Source organism: Molothrus aeneus, chromosome 1 (assembly GCF_037042795.1).
Source record: "Molothrus aeneus isolate 106 chromosome 1, BPBGC_Maene_1.0, whole genome shotgun sequence".
NCBI classification, from domain to species: domain Eukaryota; kingdom Metazoa; phylum Chordata; class Aves; order Passeriformes; family Icteridae; genus Molothrus; species Molothrus aeneus.
Window position 1 is genome coordinate 34,966,303 of NC_089646.1, and position 24,158 is coordinate 34,990,460.

Here is a 24,158-nt window from a genome sequence, read left to right on the forward strand (position 1 = left end):
ATGACATGGAGCAGTGTAGCTGCCCTGCAGCCACCACCCAGCTGGCAGGGGAAGGGGCTGACTGTCTGCCTGCCCACCTACCTGCCTGTCCACTGCATTTGGTCTGCAAACACTAGCCCTGCAGAAAAAAAATTAAATAAGCAGCAAAAGGTATGACCTCCTTGCTTAGCGTTACTTGTTTTGATGAGAAATTTCTGAATTGCTTTTTGACCGCTGAATGGTTGTTTATAAACCAGGGAAAGATGAGAGACAAGCAAAAAAGAAAAAAGCCAGGCAACCAAATTTGGAATCACTGTGCTGCCAGGTGATGACAGAGTTGCTTCAGACTTTCTCTTTGAAGGTGCATTGCTTTGCTGACCTGGCCAGTGAAGGAGTGAATTTTTTAGCTGCTGAGTGGGCTACCTTGTGTAGAAAAGATAAGCTGTGAATCAGAGGAGAAAGTTGTGAGAAAGAACTTTTCTGTCAAAAGAAAAAGGCTCCTTATCGAGTGCATCTTGGTCAGAGCTTTGGGAAAGCATAACTGCTGAGCTAAAAAGGAAAGGGTGTCAGAAAAGAGAAATAACTTATTAAATTGTAGAGCAAAGTACATCCCTACATACACCCCTGTGTTTATACCCACAACCCTATGCACATGATCTGTTTATCTGAATAATTCTGTCTTTGACACATTACATGAGAAGAACTGTACATTCACTGATTTGTTGGATGAGTTGTATCATTGGATTTTTGTTTGCATGGTACTGACTACCCAAAGTAGCCACCTAGTTAAAGCTAAAATATATATCAACAGTTTTTCTATTTTCTGTTCCTAAATTAAGTTACTGTCTCTAGTAAGGCACACAAAGATTGACTCTTTTTGCATCCTGGAGACTTGCAATTCCATTGGCAGAAAAGAGCTAAAAGGAGCAGTACTGTTGCCTGTTTGTAAGAAGGTCCGCACTCGGACTGTGGTTCTGGCTCTGCCACTAAGGGTTTCTCTGATATTGAGGCAATCTCCAGGTTTTAGTTCAGTGATGTGTAGAGTGGGTGTCCCACCACATCCAGTGACACCGCCTCCATCTTCAAAGCAGCGTGAGGTATGGCAGCATGGACCTATGCAGAAACACCTGGCAACTTCCACAGTTGGGTCTGATGTTTACAAAATGCTTTAGGATTCCTGGAAAGCATGAAGGCTTGTTGTTCACTCACAGCAGATTGTGTCACCAATTCCCAGGTCAGTTGCCTCATAGACCTGAATTAACCAACCCAGCACTTGGATATATAAAATATTTTAAGTAGAGTGAAATTGTGCCTGCTATCAGAGAACACTGATACAGCTTCCAGCAGAGCCAGAGTGCTGGCAGGTTGCCTCCTGCCTGCTCCTATCTGAAGATGGCCACCAGCTAGGTAGTGGTAATCCTCTCCTAAATTAGGCCTTTGCTGGATAGGTCTTTATTTTCCTTTGTATCTGCCTGATGTTTGAGTGAGCAATATGATTACATGTGAGTTTATTGAAAACCCAGGCTGCTGCTGTACTAAATAAAATCAATGAAGGCTCAGAATTATATGGAACAGCTTTGTATTTAAATGTAATAGTTTAATTTCACATTATGCTGCTACACATACCAGATTTTCTGCAATACGGCAGCAAATGCTTGTTTCTCTTCTTTTTCTGCTGTTGGCAATGCAATACCTGTAAGCTTCTGGTTTTGTCTTTGGGTTAGTTGCTTATATTTATGATGGCAAGGAGTAAAACATATTGAAGCAGTCATGTTTGCAATATTTATAGATTCTGAATGCATATTAAATTAGAAGCAAAGGAGAAGCAGAATTACATTTGTTTTGTAACACTGTACAGTTGAAGGCCAGAACCACTTCTGCCAAAGCATCTGCAAATGCTTTAGCTCCTAGCTGAGAGTCAGAGCTACATTGCTAAACATGGGTGGATGGTGTAGCACAGCACAAGTGTCACCCATTGAATGAGGAATCCCTCAGAGAATCTGGCGAGAGTAATTAATGAATCCATTTGGAAAAGTCAGTGCCCTTCAATTAGCCTGAATGTAGCAAAGCAGATGGGATCCCATCCTCCAGGGAGAAAATTGAGAAAGATCCTAAGAAATACTGCTTTGGACTGATTTATCTGGGTAATTATAAGCCTCATTTGCACGAAACTGTTCAATATGGCTGCAGTGAGAAAATTAAGAATTTATAAAATGTTGATAGGTGGTCTAAACTATCAGTGGTAGTGGAATCATCTGTCAAGCAGGATCTTGGTTCAGAATATTAAACTAATCATCAGCCAGGAGAAGTAAAGACAAGCTTGAATGTGAAACTGAGGGGTGGAAGAGATATATTTACAGAGAACCTTTTTTTTTAGAGGCTCCTTTGAGCTTATGTGTAGTGGAAACATTCACCGCCATCCTGATTAGATATGGTATCCTGCCTTGAAATATCCTGCAAGAGTTCAGAAGGCAGAAGAACAAGTCTAAAGAAACTTAAAGAAAAAAAATTTAAAATGCCGATTTTCCTTAAACATCTGGTGGTGCAGGAGCAAAATGAGAAGAGCAATGGAAGAGCATTTGAGAGCATGTGTGTCTTAGCCTTATCTCAATGAGACACTTCTGTCCTTGTCAGTGGTCTCATTTTTAAGTTAAAGCATTGCAGGACTTACCTGTATCAATGGGAAGCCATATGTGCCTTTTAAGTAGACACATAAAAACTGGAAGCCAGTACAGCTAAATTGCAACTTTGTTTATGTATGACAAAAAAAGAAGTGAGAGAAAAATAAACACTGTTTATGACAGCATTGTAATTGCATAGAAATGATGGTCTGCAGGTTCTAGGGCTGGAGGATTTTTTTTGCTACAGGGAAATGACACTCCAGCACCCACATATCTTGTGTTTTTGGAAACACTTCAGCTCAGATAGCTCTAAGAAGCATTTTGTGCTTCTTAGTTTCTGAATTTGGAGCTTCAACAGTCAGAAGTCTGAGACTTTTTAACAAGTGGCAAAGAAAACTGATAGTCCTAGATAGGCAGAATGAAGAAGTGGCCTCACCACTTTTCCATCCCTCCTAGCTCAGGGCATTTCTCTGCCATTCCAGAGCCAGCCTTTTCCCCTCACACACATTTTCTTCCTCCTCCACAAATATCCCTTTCTCAAAGATGACAAATGTTGGTGGGTACCTGGGCAGCACACTCCTTGCCCTCTCCTACCCCTTCCAGCAGCCCAGTCCTGTAATCATGTGTTGGTTTGAACACTCCCCATTGAATTCAAAATTCAAAGTGTATTCAACTGTTCTAATTGAGTAAAGAATTCAGTTCTGAGCAGAATGTCAGACATAACCAATACTTTTAAGGCATGGAACTGATGGCATCAAAACTGTGAGACTTTGACTGTAAGCCTGCTTTGGACATTCACTGGTGTGCATAATGTGTGCTGTTAGATTTTTTATTTTTTTCCCTTCTTACCTCAGAAGGCCTGAGATATGCAGGGATGAGCACACCGGCCGGAGAGGTGGGGGCAGGATGTTCCCACTCCGAGTCATCCTCTCAGCCCGACAGCAGGCGAGACTGGCACAGTTTGGCCTGTGACTGCACCTTCTCACCCTCTGCTGATAAATAAGCAGGCTAATTGAATTAATAAACAGATAGCTCTTTTCCCTGCCAGCTGGAGCACCATCAAAATGTATGATAAATTATCTGTCAATGCCTTAACTGCAGAGAAAAAAATGAAAAAAATAGCTGCCTCAACATTTCCTCTCCAATTCTTCTCCCACTTTTCCCCTTCCCCTGTCCACCCAAGCACCTGATTTGGTTCGTCTCAATCCTCCTTGCCCCTGGTCTTTTGTCCTTTGGCAGAACTCCAAGGAGAAGTAGCAGTGAGAGGTTCACTCATTTGGCCAGGCCGCTAATGGGTTATTAAGACTGTAGGCAGAGCAGACGTTCCTGTGGCTCACTGGGAAAGAGGAGCAGAGGCACAGTTTTGGGGCAAGACTGTCTGTGTCTCAGCTGCCAGCACACAGCCACCTCTCAGTTGTGACCTTTGGCTCAGACAGAAGCTGCACATGAGGGACAACGAGGGCTGCAATCAAGCAGGAGGGGCTGTTGTTTAATATCTTCATCCCTGTCACAGACAGAGGGGTCAAATGCACTTTCAGGTTTCAGATGGCACCAGGCTGAGTGGCACAGTCAAAGCTCCTGAGGGATAGGATGCCACCCAGAGGGACTCTGGACTCGCTCGAGAAGTGGGGCCATGGGAACTCATGAGGTTCAACAAGGCCAAGTGAAGGTCATGCAACTGGGTTGGGACAACTTTCAGTATCAATACAGGGTGGTGAGGGGATTGAGAGCAGCCCTGCCAGGAAGGACTTGGGGATATTGGTGAAAGAAAAACTGGACATGACCCAGGAATGTAAACTTTCCACAACTGTATCCTGGGCTGCACCCAAAGCAGCATGGCCAGCAGGTCGAGGGACAGGATTCTGTCCCTCTGCTCTGCTCTGCTCTCATGAGACCCCACCTGGAGCACTGCATGCACCTCTGAGTTCCTCTGCACAAGGAAAGACATGGGCCTGTTGGAGTCAGTCCAGACAAAGGCCACAAAGATGATGAGGGGGCTGGAGCACCTGTCCTATTACAGGCTGAGAGAGATGCAGCTGTCCCGCCTGGAGAAGAGAAGGCTCTGGGCAGACTTTATTGTGGCCTTCCTGTACTTAAAAGGGGACCACAGAAAAGATCAGGACAAACTTCATAGCAGAGCCTGTTGTGACAGGATAACTAATAACTAAAAAAGGATACCTTTAGACCAGATAGCAGGAAGATTTGAAGAAGATTCTTTATGATGAGAATGGTGAAACACACAGAGAAAAGGTAGATATTCCTGCTTATTGCAGGAGGCAGAACTAGACAATCTTTGAAGGTCCTTTACAACACACACAGTTCTGCTGTTCTGTGGTTCTATAAGACAAAGCATCAGGAAGCCTCACATTGACTTGCTGGTGTGCCAGACAAAAGGGAGAACTTCATCTTAACCTTTGATGTCACAGACATGGGTAATACCTGAGACTTTTTTGTTTCAAAAGAGAGGAAAATGATGAGACAGAAGGCGTCAGGGATTAGCATAATACAGACAGAATGTCCCTGCCATCATCTCTTGAAATGGTGTTCCCTTTTGGAAATATCTGTGTTCCTCAATATTCCTAAGTAACAGGAGATGAAGAAGATTTCACTGCTTCAGATTCTTAATAGGATGTTAATAACTGAACTTCCTGTGGCATTACCTTGATTTCCAACATGCTGGTATAAGTGCTTGTGTGCCTTTGCTTGGTCTGGTTTCCCATTACCACATCTCCTCTGTAAGTTTCCCAGTAAGCAAGCTGGAAAAGCTTCCCAGTCCAGCAAAGACTTGCTGCTTTTTCTAAAACAGCAAGAAATGGGAGGTGCTGCAGAGTCTGAGATGGGAATGAGATCACAGTGTTATGTTCTTGTTCAGAACATGACATTTTTTTTCTGGTGCATATGTCAAATGAATCAGACAATGGTGGTGTCAGGAAGATGTATAATGCTGTCTGCAAGGCAGGGAGAGGAGACAGGAAGATGTGTTAAACAAGACGGTATTTATGCCTTTCTCTCTCACTTCATAGAAGTACACAAGAAATATTTTAAAAAGAAAGATAGGGTAATAGCAGGAGCAACTGGATCCCTCTCATGCTTTTCAGAAGACTCATTTGTGCTGTGAAGGACAGTGAGGACATACAGATAACTGGTGTGCAGGAATTGTCTCCTCCCAGGATGCTGGCAGCTGCTTTGGGTACGTGAGGAAGTGTCTGGTACTGACATCGCCCCATTCCCAGGTTGGTGCTCACCCGGGAAGTTCTACCTCTCTCAGGGTGCAGGTTGCTGCATGGACCCTCCTCCTATCTGTCCCCAGACAGGCACCCCCTTTCAGGAATTTGGCCTTAGATGGTTATTTATGCTCTCTTTCCACTGTCAGGAGGAACAGGGAAGAAGAGTCCACAATGAAGCAATTGCAGGATACGCTGTACCTGTCACTTGGTGCTGGAAAGGAAATCCTGCTTGTGAGACAGCCACTGAAACTGGGGTCTAGCCAGGCCCCTGACCTGTGCAAATTTGTTCTGTATCCTGTGGTACGTGCCAAGGGAAAGCCAAATCCAGCTGTCCAGAAATGACAGGTTGAGTCAATGGCTTACCAAGCAGGCAGCATCATCCCTTTTCTGGGGAAGGTGGTTATTTTGGTTTGCTCTGCCACATTGCTCTGAAAAGCAGCATTGCCAAAGAGTAAATATGCCACATGCAAGAGAGTAAGCTGCTAATATATTGCATTTTACTAAGCCATTGCTTGTCAACTGAGCCATGGGGAGTGTGTGAGGATGCATTCGTAGCCCTTTCAAATACAAAGCAAAACCCATTAGTATAAATCACCAACTCCAATAAAAAAACAATGGTTGACGGCTTCATTCTTTTTCTCTCTTGTTTCACACTGTAACTATCCCAAAGTGTATTAAAAAACCTTGTGGCACTGATAGAGTAGGCAGCTGGTATCTGGTAGAGGTTTGAGATGTTGCTGTTCCTGGAGCCTCAAGTGGCTTTGAAATTCAATGCTTCTGACCCAAGACACCACTGTTTGAAAGCAGCTGATGCATGTGAAGTGGTGAAAAACAAGGCAGCAACTTGAGCTGTCTATGAACAAAGGGGATGGCATTGCAGGTGGAGAACAAAAGGGGCAAGATGGAGGGCAGCAGCTTACGGGATGGACTCAGGGGGACAACATGGGAAAACCTGGAAGGGCATAAGGGACCTTACATGGGCGCATAATAGGACAGTACTTATCAACACCTATGTATTCTGTGCTGAATGTTTATGATATCCATTCGTATAACTCTCAGCATAAATTGCATTCATTTTATAACAGTGAAAATTGACACTAAACTAACCTGTTCACACTTTTTATGGTTTGTGTCTACCTACTACATGCTGTACTGGAGTGCATGTATTTAAAAAGCCACTAGACATTCCGTTTTCACAGCTAGATAATTGACAGCTGTCTGTGAATTAAAATGCTATTTTCATTCTTTTGGGTTAGATGAAGAAATAAAGCTTTAAAAAATGTGAAATAGCCCATAAGTACCCTCTCATTCTATATGTCCTTGTACTGTACTTTATATTCTAGTCATTTCTTCAGGAAAAAAAATCCATGAATGCTTTAAAAATGTTTCAGGAATCACTTACCTTTAGAAATGAAGAAGAAAAAAAAACTTCACCTGAAACTGCGTGGTAATGAGACAATGTCTAATTACCTGCAGTGAATTCTCCAGTCAGGCCAAGGGGCTAATGAACATCAATACTCCTTCACAGAGAGCCCTGGGATCTCTAATGGCTGTAAGTGGTCAGGCCTTCAGTTTTACATTTCAGAGTCTCGTTGGTATAATCTTGAAACAAAATCTACAGACCAGATCGTGTCCTCTGTGCTCTGTGTGTGTGTGTGTGTGTGTGTACGCCCTTGAGCACTGCACATCTGGGACGAAATCAAAGGACTTTTAAGTGTGCATGTATCCAATTTCTGGCTTGCTAGTAGCCCTTTAAACGTGCTGGGTTTAATCCAGGAAAAACGAGTATTCAAAAATCACACCAGTGAAAGGAAAAAATAAAACCTCAAGTTTTACGTACTTGGATGGCATTTTTCTTTGAATATGAATGACTTAATCATAATCAGCCTTAGTGAGAGGTGGGTGATGAAAGTTCAGAAATCTTCTGACAGGAAAGACTTTGAACCTGCCCTTCTTGTGTTCTTGGTGTGTGTTTTATGCTTGTGAGAGGGAGAAGGAAAGTAAGCAATTTGCACTGTCGTCAAAAAGCTGAAGTACACATTAAGGGGTCTCAAGGCTTCAGAACAGTATTCTGAAGGGAGAAATTTTTGCAGTGCTAATCCCATCTGATCTGATCTCTGAGTACAGATTAAGATACGCAAGCCTAGTGTTCCTTGCAGTGTTAGAGTGCCCTGATTTGAGGATTTGCTCTATATCTGGCTTATATAGGAAATTCCTCAACTTCCTCTGAAATAAATTCCCACTTTTCCCATTAAATACAATCATAAATGTTCGTTTTGTTCTCAGGCAAGATATATGCACTTTCCACTTGCATTGTCCTGGAACATGGAAACATGATTTTAGAAACTTAAAGCATTTTCTTGCCGGAGTGAGGAAGACCTGAGCTGCAACCCCTTTGCCAAATACTTTGCTAAAAATGCTTAATGTCCAATGTGAAGAAAGAATCTATGGTGCCTCACCTTGGGAATGAGCTTTAAAACAGATCTAAGAGAATAGATCATGAAGATGAGCAGTACAAACTCAGGTTCCCTTAAGCCCAAATTTTCATAGTGTCTTACAGTGTGTGATTAACACTGAGTGATTTTATTGCCACCTCTTTTTTCTGTGTTTTCCGCAGGTGACAGTGTAGCATGCATGGACTAGCCCATAGATTAACCTGTAGGATTAAGTTAGCAAAAGACTATTGGGAGAACAAGAATGGTGATTTGATATGTGCCTGCCTACTCATAGCTTGCAACTCAGCCCCACTTTCTCTTGGTGGAATGGAGGATTGATTCAGAAGGACAGAGGTGAGAAAATGCATTAATTGAGATAAAGACAGTTTAATAGGTAAAGCAAAAGTCACACAGAAGCAAAGCAAAACAAGGAATTAATTAAATTCCATGAGCAGGTAGGTGTTCAGCCATCTCCAGGAGAGCAGGGCCCCATCAACCATTAAGGTCACTGTGGAAGACAAATGTCATCACTCTGAGCATCCCTCTCTTCCTTCTACTTCCCCTCACTTTATATCCTGAGCAGGACAGCAGATGGTATGGAACATGCCTTTGGTCAGTTGGGATCACCTGCCCCAGCTGTGTCCTCTCCCAGCTTCCTGTGCACCCCCATCCTGCTGGCTGGTGGGGTAGGACAAGAAGCAGAAAAGGCCTTGACCCTGTGCAAGCCCTGCTCAGAAATAACAAAAATGTTGCAGTGTGTTATCAACACTGTGTTCAGCACAAACCAAACACACAGTCCCATAGTGGCTACTATGAAGACAATTAGGTCTGTCCCAGACAAAACCAGCAAGCAGGTCAGGAAGTGTCAGGAATTTTGCTGTCAGAAACTGGCCTCTCCAGGGGTAGGTAGCAGCTAAGTAGCTGCTTTTCTTTTGGACTCTGGCACACAGTGGGGAAATCTGTCAGAAGTCGGTTGTATTTTTTGGATCCTTCCATTGGTATTGTGTGTTGAAATTATATGACACCATTTGCCAGTAATAAATCACTTTGCTGTCTTTTGTGTGATTACATAATTAAATATCTCTTGTCATGGATACACATGGAGGGATTGACTTAGACTTGGTGGGAATTAGAGGTTTGATTTTTTGAACTTTACATTTCCTGACTCCTGTGCAAATCAAATCCAGTTGTTTAATACTGATTTGAGAAATGATTCATGCAAGAAATAGTATATGGTGAGAAATATAAACCATGCTTTCAGTGTATTTTCTGCCTTGATAATAATTTACTTGTTCATTAAAAATGCATGTAGAATAGGAACAGAGAATTTAGTCTTTTTCTAATCCTTAAAAAGGTGGTACATTGCACAAAGATACTGGTACTTATCTCTTTTGCAAGGTGTTCTGAGATGAGCAGAAAGAAATTGCTGGGTGGAGCTGGGATGTAAACTCACTTATGTTTTCTGCTGTCCCTGGAGCCGTGGCTGTTCTCAATGAAACGCCATCACCAGAAGATGGCAGTTCCAACAGAATACCCTTGGGCCACCCTGGCTTCGACCTGCATGGGATCACTCAAAACTGGCAGTCATGCAGAGCGTCGTCCATCACTGGGGCTGATGTCAGCGGGCAGTGTGACTTCTCAGAGCTCCCCCGTGCCCCCACTCAGGGACACTGGAGCAGCTCTCGCAGCTGACCTGTCCTTGAGCAGTGTGCTATTAGTTTTATTGCTGCTTTGATTGTTTGCAGTTGATTCTTGCTGCTTTCTGCTGAAGTTTAATTCAGTTTGCATTTGGAAATACAAGGGAGAAAATTTGTTGTTTTTATTAGAGGCTGAGCTGCACTGAAGGCTGGATGACGATCCATTGTTCATGTTGTTACAAAATCTGACTAAGTGGGGAAGCAAGCACAAAAGGAGGGGAAAGTATAATTCAGATTTGCCAAACAGCCTGAGAATAATTCGAAGATTAGCAATTTGGCACTGTTTACTGGCAAGTTGTGAATTAAATGTATCCCACTTTTCTCTTTACATTAGTGTAATGTGTCACTTCAGTTCTGGATTTCATGTCCTTCTCACACATCTTACTCTTCCTTCTGTCAATAGGCAGGACTGTATTTTACTGCACAAGAAACGTAGGAGAAAGCATTTAATGTGGCATCAGAGACTTTCTAATTGCCAGTCTCTGAAATGTGCTCATATCTGCAGTTTGCTTATTGAGTGGAGATGAATCGCTTCCAATTTACTTTTATGAATGCAAATGGAACATTTGTGAAGAGTGGTTTCTGTTATTTACACTGTGAAATGCTTGTCAGCAGCCAAGTGTAAAAGACCTGGGTGACATTTATGCTAAGTTCTGTTGTTGCAGTCATAGTTAAAGGAAAGGATAAAATTCTGTGTGATGCTCTGAAATGCACTGGGTGAAGTTCTGTTCACAGCTTTAGCTGTCCCTGGCCTAACTCTGTATATTGATTTTGGGTATGATGCTTAGAGTTAAAAGGAAAGCTTGACTATTGCAGATGAGAAAACAGTATTAGTGACACTGAAGTCAATGGTATGCTTGCCATGAAGTTTGGCTAATCACGATCATCACTCTGAGGTTGCTACTGAACTGCAGATGTGTGGCGATGCTTGATGTCTGTAATCCTTTCTGATTTCCCACCCCTCTCTAGACTTTTCTGTCCCCTGTGGGGAACTTACTAAACCCTTGTATTATAGAGACTAGAATCACAGTCAGCAGTGAAAGAAAATATCTTTGAGATCATATTTCATGTGCCTTCCAGGGTCTGATATAATTTCCTGATAAGAATATACCAGACATTAACTAGATACTGCAGCTGGTCTTGTCTCTTTCTAATTTAGTGGGATTTGGGCATGCAGACCAGAGGGAAGAGAGCTTTTTTTCTAAGTGCAGCAATGCATACTTATTTGGAACAATTCAATCCTATTCAAAACCAGCATTCCATGTCTGTCCTAACCTAAAATTCAGCTGGGTGTTATAATAGCTCATTGTTTGATGCAAGCACAGAGCACCTGTAAAATTTAAGATTATTATCATTTCTCAATTGAGAGATGAATGGAGAAAGTTGTATTTTATAGTCATATACAGATTATGGAATAAAACATGTATAGCCTGTTTTAAATATAATGTTATATAAATAATATAAATATTGATTAAATATTATAAGTATTAATATACACATGAAACCCAAAAAATTGTTTGCATTTTTAAGTGTGGGAAAAGCAACCTCCAAATTTACAGGTAGGTTTTGGCTTTTTTTTCTTTTAACAAACTGAAAAAAATGCTGTTTGTTTATTGCTAACAATTTTTGAGAAAGAAAGGGCAAAAACCAAGCCAACTTTGAAATACATGTCACAATTGAGGAAAATTAGAAAGCAGCAAGATCCAGAATAGCAGAAGTATTAGGGAAAGTGATACTGTTTTTCATTCGGGATCTCAAATGCTTGAAGGTGGTTTTTCACAGATTTGGGGTTTGCCCAAAGATGTTCAGTGTATAAGTTAGAATCTATGTTGATAAAAGGAAGCATCAAGCAATGAACTGCACCATGATGTCAGTCTTTATGTGGAAGAAGCACTGTGAAAACTCTCTTGTTTCCAAAAAAAACCCCAATACTCCAGGTACAAGGGTAACTTCTTTGAGGTGTTGCTTTCATATGGCATTCAGTGGGGTAGCTGCAGAGTAAATGTGTCAGTTAGGGCCATTGCCACAAGGAACAGTTCTGTGCTCTGTACAGGGAACAAAACACTCATACCTGTGAAGCACCAATACCTGCTGTTTCCCTTTCCTCCTCAGAAGATGACAGTACATGTACTTCTGACTTCCTGTAGGATCAAAAGGGAATTATATTTATTCACTTGATCAGAGGCAAAGCAGGCTGCTCTCTATGAAAGGTTTCTCTTGCTGTCTGTGTCACTCAGAGTCACTTATTGAAATGTTATGACTGAGTGGAAATCAGCTACAGCTGATGTTGGCCACTATGTTACTTTGATAAAATAATAAAAATAATCAGTAAGGGCCAAAAGTCATGAAAGGTGAGGACCTCCATTTCCTCTTGGCTTGGTGGGGATTTTTTTAAAATTGCCTTATAAAAGGGAGAAAAAATGGGATTGTGCCCTAAAAATCTCTGGTATGAGGTTAGCAGATATTTTATGTTTAGGTGAAAGCAGGTCTGAGTAGCAAGTCTTCTGTTTCAGTCCCAATTTGCAAACTGCCAGGTCCCTGCAGGCTCTGGTGGAGTCAGTCACACAATTCCTGAAAAAACTGAACGGCTGCAGAATTGGATCTTGGGTTACCATTTCATTCTAGAGGGGATTTGGTGGTGTCGTCAGTCCAAGTAAGCTCAATTTTTATGCCATCACATTTTATTTGACACTAAACTAAAACAGCTGCTTGCAATTAGCACACATGAAAGAAACAATAACAAAACTGCAGCCTGCCCTTCAAGCACTACACATACTCAGTGCAAAGAGTTTACCTAAAGTTCTGGTGATTTTCCCTCCCTCTGCTCTAACTGAAACATTGAAAACAATTGATCTCACTGAAAACCAAATTAAAAAAGAATGTTTATCGCTCCCTGAATGTTTCTGATTGGCAGCAGTGACTGGTTATTGGAGAATTTAGGCTGCTCCAGATGTGGGCACGAACAGGACTCTCGCTGCTGCGGAGCTGATCTAAGCATGAAGTTAAAGGGAGGCAATGGCTGTTGCTGCCCTGGGACAGGATGATGTAGAGAGCTGGTTTCTTACCAGGACTGGGATCCAGGGCAGCTGGCCCACCCTCCCATTGGGAACAGTGAACAAGGAGCTTGTAAAATACACAGACCAAATGGAAATGACCCCTACTGACTGAAACCAGCTGCATGTCAGACCTCTCACTGTCTCTCTTGATTTGCTATCTCAAATAAATGGATGTGGTAGAAGGGCTACAGAAAGAAAACAAAATAATTTATTCTGCTTGAAATTGCACCACACTAGCAAGCTTCAGTTTTTACAGCTGAAAAAAAAAATGTTTATTCACAGATTAAGTTTTTCCCTCTTTTTTTTTTTCTGCTTTGAAAGTCTGCAGTTTAGAAGACATACTGTACCTCAGTTTCAGAAGTCTTTGACAAATAGATATGGTAGATTTTGTAAGGTATTTGTCATATAAAACTTCTGGCTAATGAGAGCTTGGTTGTTTTGCATTTAGATTCAGAAAACAAAGTTATAGCAGCTTTTGTTGGTGCTTTGTCTTAGATGTGCATGGTGGCTCAGCTCCATGAAAAACACCTTAGTGAGTTTTGAAGAAACATGACACAGAGAAAGATTGGACTTATTGATGCCCTTTCCCTGTATTTTTCCTAATACACTCCTGGGTAACACCAGTTATTCTGAGCATTATGAGGAGCTTCTTGAAGTAACCATGGTAGCATTTGAATTCAGGAACAGTTAAGGACAACAGCTTCTCCAGTCCTCCATTTAATGCCCAGGATGGGTTACTGCTATTGACATTACATTGCCCTCTGTTCTGACTTCAGAGGTAGAGGAGGCACTTAACCTCACTGTCACCTTTGATCTCTCATTTTGAGAAGATTGTCAGGATGGGACACATCCTTTAAAGGAAACTTTTAAGAAGTTTCCTTTAAAAAGTCTATCAAACCATATCAGTTATGGTTTGATAGACTTTTTAAAGGAAACTTCTTAAAAGACATCAATCTAGACTTCATTCTCACAAACTCGTATACTGACGTGTTTTGCAAATATATATATATATATATATATATATATATATATTTAAGTCTTGGTCAGCCAATTGATTATTAGTGAAAGAAGCCAACAAATTTAGATTAATAGATCTATTAGAGTGTCTTGGTAGATTGACCTTCATGAAGTCTGAAAAAGCATGTGGATACAAAAACTTGAGGATGACATTTGAAGTGAATGTTACTTCTTTTGCCTTCCACAACCATCTATTTTTCCTCTATTTTTTCTTTTATTTTTTCCCATTAAGAATTTGTTCCTTTCTCACTAACAGTTGTACAAACACAATACAATAACAACTTTGAAAATAGAAGACTTTACCTGTGGCCTTGCAGTGTTGCAACAGCCAGATGTTATTTCAATACAAAATAGACTGCACTCCCTATCTGCAGGTTCTGAGAGTCTTGTCAGTCACTATTTTCGCTTTAAAGACAGAACCAAAATGCAGTTCAGCCTGGCCATTGTTCCTCTGCTGGCATTTTTTGGCTTATAGGATCTTCTGACAATCATCTGTGACCAACAGATAGATATTGCTATGGGAAAAGACTCACCTCTGTGCCTCCTACCATTCACCTCTCTGGCTCCTACCACTGCATTTTTTTACTGACTGAACAAAGGTGAAATCTCTTACAGATGAGTTCTCTGCTATTCATTCTATCCTCTGGCTGGATATGATGTAGTTTTTGAGTTATTCAAATTGTGCTAGTTTGGCATCAAGTGATACCATGCACCTCCTTCCTTTCTTTTTTATCTTAACATTTCTGCTAATTACTTGCATTAGTTAGAGTAAATCAATTTACTTCTTTGAAAATATAGAGTTAAAGAGGTCTTGGGTGGCTGCCTGTAGATAATGTTCTATGTTGAGCAAGAAGCAGAACCATGGATGTGAAGGAGGTTTCGATGGGTTTGGAAGAAACTCTTCTCCTAGCTGGCATCTGTGAGGCTCTGCCTTTGGCACACTCTTGTAGGATGCCAGTGATTCCAGTAGTCCAAGGGTCAGATGACACCAGCAAGGTGTTTGTATGCCAGTACAGCTCACGGCTTTGGGATGACCCTGTAATTGTGCTGAAAGGGAACTTTTTTACTCTGTATTTCCGCAATATCCTTTGTACACAAAGGCCCTATGCTGCAGTCCAAAATGTTTCAACCTTTCCCACTGTCTTTTAGTTCTGTTCAGGTAAAAGTGAACAAATCCCACTGTTACTAAGGAAAGTTTTGCTCAGGTCAGATTCCAGGGCCCAATCCAGTGACATGTGACCTATAAAACAGAGAGAGGTTAGCATGGAATGAAAGGACAACCCACACTTGAACTTTTCATCAAAGAAGGAGGATCAGGTTGAGGCCATCCTCATTATTTTCCCCTCTTTATGATGAAAGAACAGGTTGGGTACTAGTACAACAGAATTTGAAAAATATGTAAATATTAATATATTTTTCAATGAGTCTTTTAATAATATCTGAAGTAAAAACAAGATGGGCATTTTGTTGTGTCTTTATTTTAATCATACTTTCATTTTTAAAAGTTGTGAGAATACAAGCTTGTTGAAGGTAACCCTCCTTAGCTGGCCAAAGAGAGAGAGTTATATTTCCTCAGAAGCACAGTAGGAAATGTAAAATGTAACTGTTAAATTTCAATTCAGACATTTTAATCTTTAAATATTGGCAGTGGAAAACTAGATTAGACCCCAAGAATATGTTCTTTTTCAAACTGAAGTAAGATGCCTTTTAGCAAAGGAACAGCAAGAGAAAAACTAAGTAAATCTCAAAACACAGGACAGGGCACCGTTTCTGCCACAGCATTTCTGATTGGTCAGATCACCATGTACGAATGTTGAATTTTCTGCCTTGTTCTGTTCCAGAGATTGAAGGCAGCACTGACTCATCATCCTGCCGCCATGTCAAACGGGAATATGAACACCATGGGCCACATGATGGAAATGATGAGCTCGCGACAGGACCAGACACCACACCATCATATGCACTCACATCCTCATCAGCACCAGACACTGCCACCTCATCATTCATACCCACATCAGCACCAGCATCCGGCACACCATCCTCATCCTCAGCCTCATCACCAGCAGAACCATCCCCACCACCACTCCCACTCGCACCTTCACGCACACCCGGCACACCACCAGACCTCGCCGCACCCACCGCTGCACTCGGGCGGACAAGCACAGGTAGACCGTCATGTCCTACTGCATCTCTGAGTTTTGCTCTTGGGTGGAGTTAAAGCCTGATCTCAGTATTGTTTCTTCTTGCATGCATGTCTTGTTAGATACAAACCCGTTGGGCTGCTAGCAAATGTCTGCTAATGGTGATGGGGATGCTCAAACTTTATTTAGAAAATGGAGTGAAGCAACAACATGTTTTGCTGCCTAATTTACTAGACATTTGTAATTTCTTACTTTATAAGGAGCTCCAAGGCTTTTCAGTTCTCTGAGCTCTGCAGATTGCCACATATCCTTTTATGGATGAGGTTTATTACAGAGATTGGCACATTATATATGTTGCTTAATGTGCTTGAACCTGAACTTCTCAGGCCAAGATTTAACAAGCTTTATGAGTTCTACCTGGAGAAATACATAACAAAGTCTTTATGAAATGAAATGGCACTGGTGTGTGTGGCCAGGGGTAGTATTTAAGACTGGAGATAATAGAGGTAGTTCTAATTAAGGATACACTGGCTTGGAAAGGATTAATTGATCCAGACCTTGTGAAGAGGACAGACATCTGCATAGTATGAGAGAAAGATTAGCTGTGAGTGCAACCAGTACTTGGTGCTTGTTGTGGCAGGAGAAGGAGGAGGATGAAGCCAGTCCAAGGAGAGAGATTTAAACAAAGAAGGCAATTTAGACTCGTATTCATGTGACAAGTCAGTGAAGGTCTCCACTGAATGAGATGGAGGACTCAATTTTTTTGGACCAGGTATATCGGGTTCAGCAATTTGGATAGTTCGTTATCTGAAGTGAATGTTTCTTGAACTAATGAGCTAGTGAGCACAAACTTTAGCAGAGTCATTTTTAAGAGGAATTCTATTAATGTCTTAAGATGATAGGCTTCTGCATCAGGATCACACAAGAAAATAAAGCTTTGGAGGCAGTTACTGTAACATGTCAGGTCTGGAGAGCAATGTTGAGGAAGACAAACAGGCAGTGCATGGAATGTGAGGACAAAGAGGAATGCCAGCCATAAGAAGTTCAATCTGTGAAGTATTGTGTTGCTTGCAAATACCTTTCAGACAAGCTCTTAGAAAACATTAAAGAAAATGAGAGTATTTGGCTGGCATCCCAGTGTCCCACAACATTAACTATTTACTAACATCTAGCTTTATTACTGCAGAGTCTGCAGCACATGGGATCTCCCTAAAGTATTTGCTAATGTAAAATGAATAGTCAGCTTTAGAGAAACAGTCTAAGTAAGAGCAGCAGACTCCCCTGTGAGAGGATGTCCATAGCTTTCCTAAGTTTACTTCAGTTTTTACTTTGTGAATTCAATTATTTTCCCATCTGTTAATGAGTTATTTTCCTTGGAGTTGTTTAAAAACTCCAATAAGCAGACATCATCTCGTATCAGAGAAACCAAAAGTAACCTGATTGCTGTATTGGAGATCACTGAGAGAGTAAGGATAATGTTGTGCTTAGCCAGTTGAGGACTCCATGGATGAGATGGCAGAAGCCACTTAACTTTCACTGAGGGGTAAAGAGGATAAACATGTTAATGCAGTTGAGGTCACCAGATCCCATGGTATGGAGCACTGCTGCAAAACATTCACAGCACCACTTTAAACAGATGAGGAGAAAACTACTGGGGAAAACAGCTACCAGGGGAAACAAACCTCACAGTTTTAAGGACAAGATCAGTGAGCCAATGGCCTTCCTCTAGACCACTTGGACAGGGACCTTGACTTTCTTACACAGTTAGGACGGCTTCAGCTTCTTGTGCTTTGTATTCCCTGCTAGCTGGCACCACAAAAGTTTCTCAGGCAGGCAAGAAGACATACCCCACACATGGGTAGGTGGATGATTAGCAGCCACACAGCTGTCAATGTCCCTCTGTGTTCAGTACTACATGGTCTCTGGAGCTGGGTCTGTGCAGTCAGATGAGCTTTGCCATGCACAGTATGCCACTGGAGGCAACAGACCCCATGGGAGATCAAGAACATCTTCACCTTGTCTGTGGGTGTAAGTATCACCAAAGGGATCAGACAGAGGGTGATGGAGTAGGAATCCCAGGGTCAAGTGGCTTCCCCAGGCAGAATTCTTGTCGCGCATCTGTTCCTCTGGTGCAAAGGCAATAGTGATTTCTGAGCAGATGCACTGGAGGGGGGAAAAGAAGGGCTTGCTAAGTAATAACCACATAGTTATTACTTTCAAAGCTCATCCATAGTCCCCATGGTAATGGCCTCTTTGGGGATCAGATTGCTCCAGCAGACGTTAATTTTATGGTGTGATTTTCTAATTATTAACCTCCTTATTCTTCTGAGCCAGATTCTTCCATTCCAAACCACCTGCCACATGACAGCATGGTCCATGCTGCTGTAAGCTGCATACTCCCATGCCGAGACTGTTGTTATTCTGCACCATGCCCTTCTGTAATGTTAGAATTAATTTCATGCTTTTCAGCTACCATTTTGATACACAGGAGCCCAAGGCATTATGTTTTCATAGAATGAGTGAATGGGTATTAGTATTGTGGTAAATTGCAAAGAACAGAAGTAAATATTGGATACAAGTAGAAATCAGCTTCTGAGAAAGAGATCTATCTGAGAAAGAGAGATATTTTACCAAGTTCTAACTATGCTGCCTCAACTACTACAAAAATTATAGTGTTATTCTGCATTGGTCCTCTAAAGTTTTTTTTATATCAAACTTGGCAGAGTGATAGCTCAAGCGGAGTTGGAGTTTGGATGCCATTTCATTCTCTTAGCTATCCTATGTTTGTCTTCATGATGGATACCTGATCAGCATCCTCTAAGAAGACCAAAATTAACTTACATTTTTATATTTAGTTCATTTGCTTTCTTATGTCCTAGGCAGGGCAATGAAATCCTGCTAGAAAATGATGCTTAGACAGTTACTAAGATATAGTCTAACATATTTCAGGGTTAAGAGCTATCAAGTAAGAGTCAGTTAATTATCCCATGTGACATTATTAGTGGAATAATGGCAGCCCTTATAATTAATATCTTCCTGAGATGGAGAGAAGATTTTGTTGTTCTGAAAATGCACTCTGACAACCCAGACACTGCCTGGTATATTCTGAAAACAAATCTACTCACTAGTTATTCAGGAGAAAATGACCACATAAGAGAAATTATAAAAAAAAAAATTGTATCATTACCTTTTTCTGCCTTTGTACTGGATTTAACCGAGAGAGTTAAGAAACAAGAATTTTTAAAGCTGAATGAGAAAGGAGCAAAAAGGGATAAGGAAATATAAATAGCAGATCTCTGAAGTCTGGAAAGGTGTTATGTATGGGAAAATGAAAGGTCTTTGATGAGATGTTGACATTAAAAGTTACTTGTGAGACCTCTGCACTCAGACATGCTGTTAAAGAGGCAGCATGCCCAGCCCTGGTGGACTGGGAGCAGCTGGAATCCCTTGGCAGCAGTCTCCTGGCAGAAGGCAGGGGATGCTGGTGAGAATGGGGGATGTGCCCACTGCAGCTGCCATGGACCTGGCACTCCGACCCTCAGTGTTGGACAGCATGTTGAAGATTTTATCAGCAAACATATGGAGTTCATGCAAGCTGAAATTTAAAAAATCAGTCAGAAAATGTGGGGTGGCTTATTTATTTTAGAAGATTATTCTTTAAAAAAACCTTTTTCTGCTCCTGTGAGAGAGATTCCCTGACGGTGCAGCATAAAGCTGAGAATAAATTCGGCTTTATGCAAAAAGCGTTATCAGATGTACAGAATAATTACACATAAAATTGCCACTGTAATTGCCACAAGTCAGCAGGGGGAGGGAAAAAACTAGATTCTAGACAGAAAAGCCACCTCAACTTTGCAAGACTCAAGACGATAGTATCGTTTTAATTGAGACAGACTGAGGTGTTAGGCAAACACGTTAATTGCGGCAATTGAAATTCAGGGCTCAGTCTGACAAAGCACTGAGTGCGTCCACTCCCTGGAGTCAAAAGGAAGCACCTTGGAGGTTTGGGCCTTTGCCAGAACAAGAGGGTTAATTTTGAGTCAACAATTCCAGTTTCCAGACTGTTCCAGACTGTGCAGGAGTGGCAGCAGCAATGTGAGCTGAGTGTAAGCAATAGGATCCATGGACTGGGTTCCCAGAGCCCAAGTAGAAGGAGAGAGAAGGTGTCTCTAGAGCCCCGTAGCCTGGGTGCCACAGACAGGCAGGAAAGTAGTCCAAAAGCCTATTTCCAGGGAGTTGAACATTAAATCTGGTGCTGGTTCCTGACAGGGACGCAGGAATGTTACATCTGCCCAGGAGTCATTTGGAAAATAGTTTACATGGCACTGCCACCACCATGCACCTTTTCTGTAATATTGTGGGCCAGTTACTCTCAGGAGCAGGACCTTGTACTTGAAAAAGCATAAATACATAACTTTTTCCATAGTTTTGTAGCAATGGACTGGATGTGGGGTTCCTATACCCTCAAAGCCAGGGATAAATTGAATAAGAATAAGAATAGTGTCAACAGCACAGAGGTCAAATGGAACCTGGTAAGAGGAATATCCCTTATCCACACAGTGCAGAGACATCAAAACAGAGTTTCAAGTTCAATTCATCAAAACACAGGTTCAACCTAAAGTCTTTCTTTGCCCATGAGGGGCAGTAAGGTCTGCTGCCTTTGTGCAATCCCAGCCCACAGCTTCCCAGCTCCATGCAGGCGCAAAGAGGTCTCTGCAGCTCCTGTCTCCAGAGATGGCAAAGATTGAGGTAGAGATGGTGAAGCTTGGCAAATATAAATGGCCCAAAATTTTAGGCAACTGGGGGACAAGGGGAGAAAGAGAGACACAGAAATTAGACCACTACAGTCCTCTGCTTTGATTAAGACAGATCCTGAGAGAAACTGGACATTTCAGGTTTGAAATAGGTGGTGGCAGAGAATGCATCTAAGTGAATTCTTTTAAGAACTAACTCAAGGGACAAAAAATACTCAGATGATCATTTATAAAGAAATCTCTTCTTCGACAATGGCAAGGATTTGCCAGCAGCTGCTTTCAGCGGCACCTGGTGCAGCTTTTGACTTGAGCCTGTTGCAGAGCTTGCTGGGGAGCAGGCAGAGTGTGTGCGATTCCCCTTGCCATTTCAACATCCCCTTCTGTAACCTTCTCCCCTCGCCGCCCTCTGCAAAACATCTTCTTGCCCTGCAGGTTTCGCCAGCGGCGCAGCAGATGCAGCCCACGCAGACGGTACAGCCACCACAGCCGACTGGAGGTCGCCGGAGGAGGGTGGTGGATGAAGACCCAGATGAGAGGAGGCGGAAATTTCTGGAAAGGAACCGAGCTGCTGCCACGCGCTGCAGACAGAAGAGGAAGGTCTGGGTGATGTCACTGGAAAAGAAAGCAGAAGAGCTCACCCAGACAAACATGCAGCTTCAGGTGCGAGCCACTGTCTGCGCCCCTGAGGACACAGAGGGGCTCTTTGTGCTTGACTGACGGTGCCTTTGGGGCTGCCCCTGCACAGTCAGCTCCTAGTGGGAGCTCAAGCACAATCAGTCTGTTAATCAAGATGTGCGTGCTTCAATTAAAGAAATAATTACATTTTAGTGGGATAAGCCAGGAAAAAGCTGTCTTGGGATTTAGAAGCCTTCACTAGATGGAGTTGTATTTATTTTCTTTCCTTGTCACTGTTTTTTGTGGGGATTTTTTTTTGAAGTGCCATTAACATGTCTGTAAAAAATTTCTTCAGAGCAGGGCATATAGTTCAACCCTCGTTCAAAGCCAGCGAGAGAGAAGCACAAATAGATCAGTCTATCAGTGAGGAAAACTGGATAGATGGAAATACCATGAATATGATAATAAAAGCCTTTCTTACAGTGCTGTCCTTATGGTAGGCACAGTACTTCTGCTTCATGCAGAGGTGTGCCTGTGTGCTTCCAAGGACAGAAAACCATTTGTAGAATGGCACTCTTCCAAAACACTCTCCCACAAAACTCAGAGGTGTGAGCAGCACCCAGGCACTGGCTGCAGCTGAGCTGTAGGTGACAGCAGTCCTGCCCCTGAGCACGGCAGCATGGCCTTTGCCCCCACTGGTCTGCCCCTGGCCTCATGCAGAGAGCCCCAGTATTTCCCGATTAGACTGAAACATTGCCTTAAGTATCTCTGGTGCTGTGAAGTTAGTTCATTTGTCAGACTGCCTTCAGAGGTTACAAAATAATGTCACTGACAAATGTTAATAGAAACCCAGCACACAAACTCCTGAATGCCTTTTTTGCTCAGTTCATTCAAAGTTATGGAGCAGGTTTTATGTTCTTGGGTAGAAGCTTTGTGGAATAGCGTGGTTTAAGCTTTGTTGCTAACCCAAGTCTCTTTTTCCTCTCCAGAACGAGGTTTCCATGCTGAAAAATGAGGTAGCACAGCTGAAACAGTTATTGTTAACACATAAAGACTGTCCGATAACAGCTATGCAGAAAGAATCACAAGGATATCTAAGTAAGTAGCTGGTATGTTTGCGCTGTCTCCACACTTCTCACAGGAAAGCAAACCTTTCAAATCTTCCCTCCAGAACCCTTTCTTGGTCATGTTATCACTTGAACCTGTCTTCTCAAACATCATCCCAGCCATCCAATCTCCTGCCCTTATTTATCGAGCCCCGCTCAAAACCAAAAAAGCCCTGGTTTGCATCCCACACAGCAGAGCTAGTCTTCCCCACCCCTCCTTTCGGCAAGGAGATGCACACGGATGGACGCTCACTCCCCTGTGGAGGATCCTGCTTGAACTCACAGCTCCAAACCTGCAAGAGTCCTCCTGGGCACGGCGCTGCCAGAACCTTAAAATAACTCTCAAAAGGAAAGTTAAAAAGGAAAACATTACAGTCCCCTCCAGCGAAAATGGTACTGTGCTCTGACAGTGGCACAGACCAGGCCTGGCGCAGGTTTTCAAGGTTTGTTAACTCGTTTTTAACTCTCATCTTTTTTTCTTTTTTTTTTTTTTCCCAAAAATTTCTCAGTTAACAGAGACATTTAATCAATTCTTTCTAGTTGACGCATTTTGTGGGTAGTAATTTAGCGACAAATTCTCTGTTTCATTCTAGAACAGTTCAGAAGTGCCTCAGGGCTTGCTAGATTGTGACATTGTCTTAAAATAGAGCCCATTTCTGTCTCCTCTGCATCACTATGCATCTGTCTCTTTAACAGTACTCAAAGAAAAAAACACATAATTGCATTACATGCCTATCAGCTGTTGCTTGAATTAGATTTTCTGTGCTGCAGCGCACTGCACTCTAATTTTGATTCCTGCTGGAACAAATAAAGTATTTAAGCATCCCAACTGATTTTAAAGACCTTAAGATATCAGACTTTTTATCCCAACATTAGTTTCAGTTATTAAGGCCTTGGACTTTTTTCAAGACTCAACTCCTGAAGTCAGGTTGATATCAGAGAGGCCAGCTTGAAAAAAAAAAGAAAACTAAGACTTGAGACAGAGAGTGTTTGCTAACTGCGATTATATTTTGAAATCCTGGGCCTTGTGTATGCTTCAGGTCATCAGTATTTCTAAGAGGGTCACTCAGCCTAGGTTTTTTACTTGGATGGAAAAATGAATGTGTGTTGTCTCTGTGCCCTCATTCCCTTCCCAGGTCCCGAGAGCAGTCCTCCTGCAAGCCCGGTCCCAGCTTGCTCCCAGCAGCAAGTCATCCAGCACAACACCATAACGACCTCCTCCTCTGTCAGCGATGTCGTGGGAAGCTCCACTCTCACCCAGCTCGCCAGCCACAGAACAGACATCAACCCCATCCTTTAAAAGTGGTTGATCAGAAACTGCTGGGGGAGTGTGGTACCATATCAAAGCGTCCTCTCTGCTAAGGACATTTGCAACCGTAACTCAAGCCTGGAAGATTCCTCAGTTCTTGAAAGACTCTGGCTATTCATTTTTATAGTTATTAAAATGTCTTTTATACTTAGTTACATGAAAGGGAGTTACGCAATTAATATTCTGTCAGCTTGAGAAATG

At 42.1% G+C, this 24,158-nt stretch overlaps 1 protein-coding gene across 2 annotated transcripts in view; it reads left to right on the forward strand.

Moving 5' to 3' along the window:
• The window catches only part of CREB5 (cAMP responsive element binding protein 5), a 211,546-nt gene extending 187,598 nt beyond the window's left edge, over positions 1-23,948 (forward strand). For both annotated transcript variants that reach the window (XM_066569273.1, XM_066569348.1), the window contains 4 exons: positions 15,874-16,197; positions 21,360-21,587; positions 22,532-22,640; positions 23,785-23,948. In XM_066569273.1, the coding sequence (XP_066425370.1) occupies positions 15,874-16,197; positions 21,360-21,587; positions 22,532-22,640; positions 23,785-23,948 (825 nt within the window). The remainder of the gene's footprint in view (positions 1-15,873; positions 16,198-21,359; positions 21,588-22,531; positions 22,641-23,784) is intronic.
• The last annotated feature ends 210 nt before the right edge of the window (positions 23,949-24,158 follow it).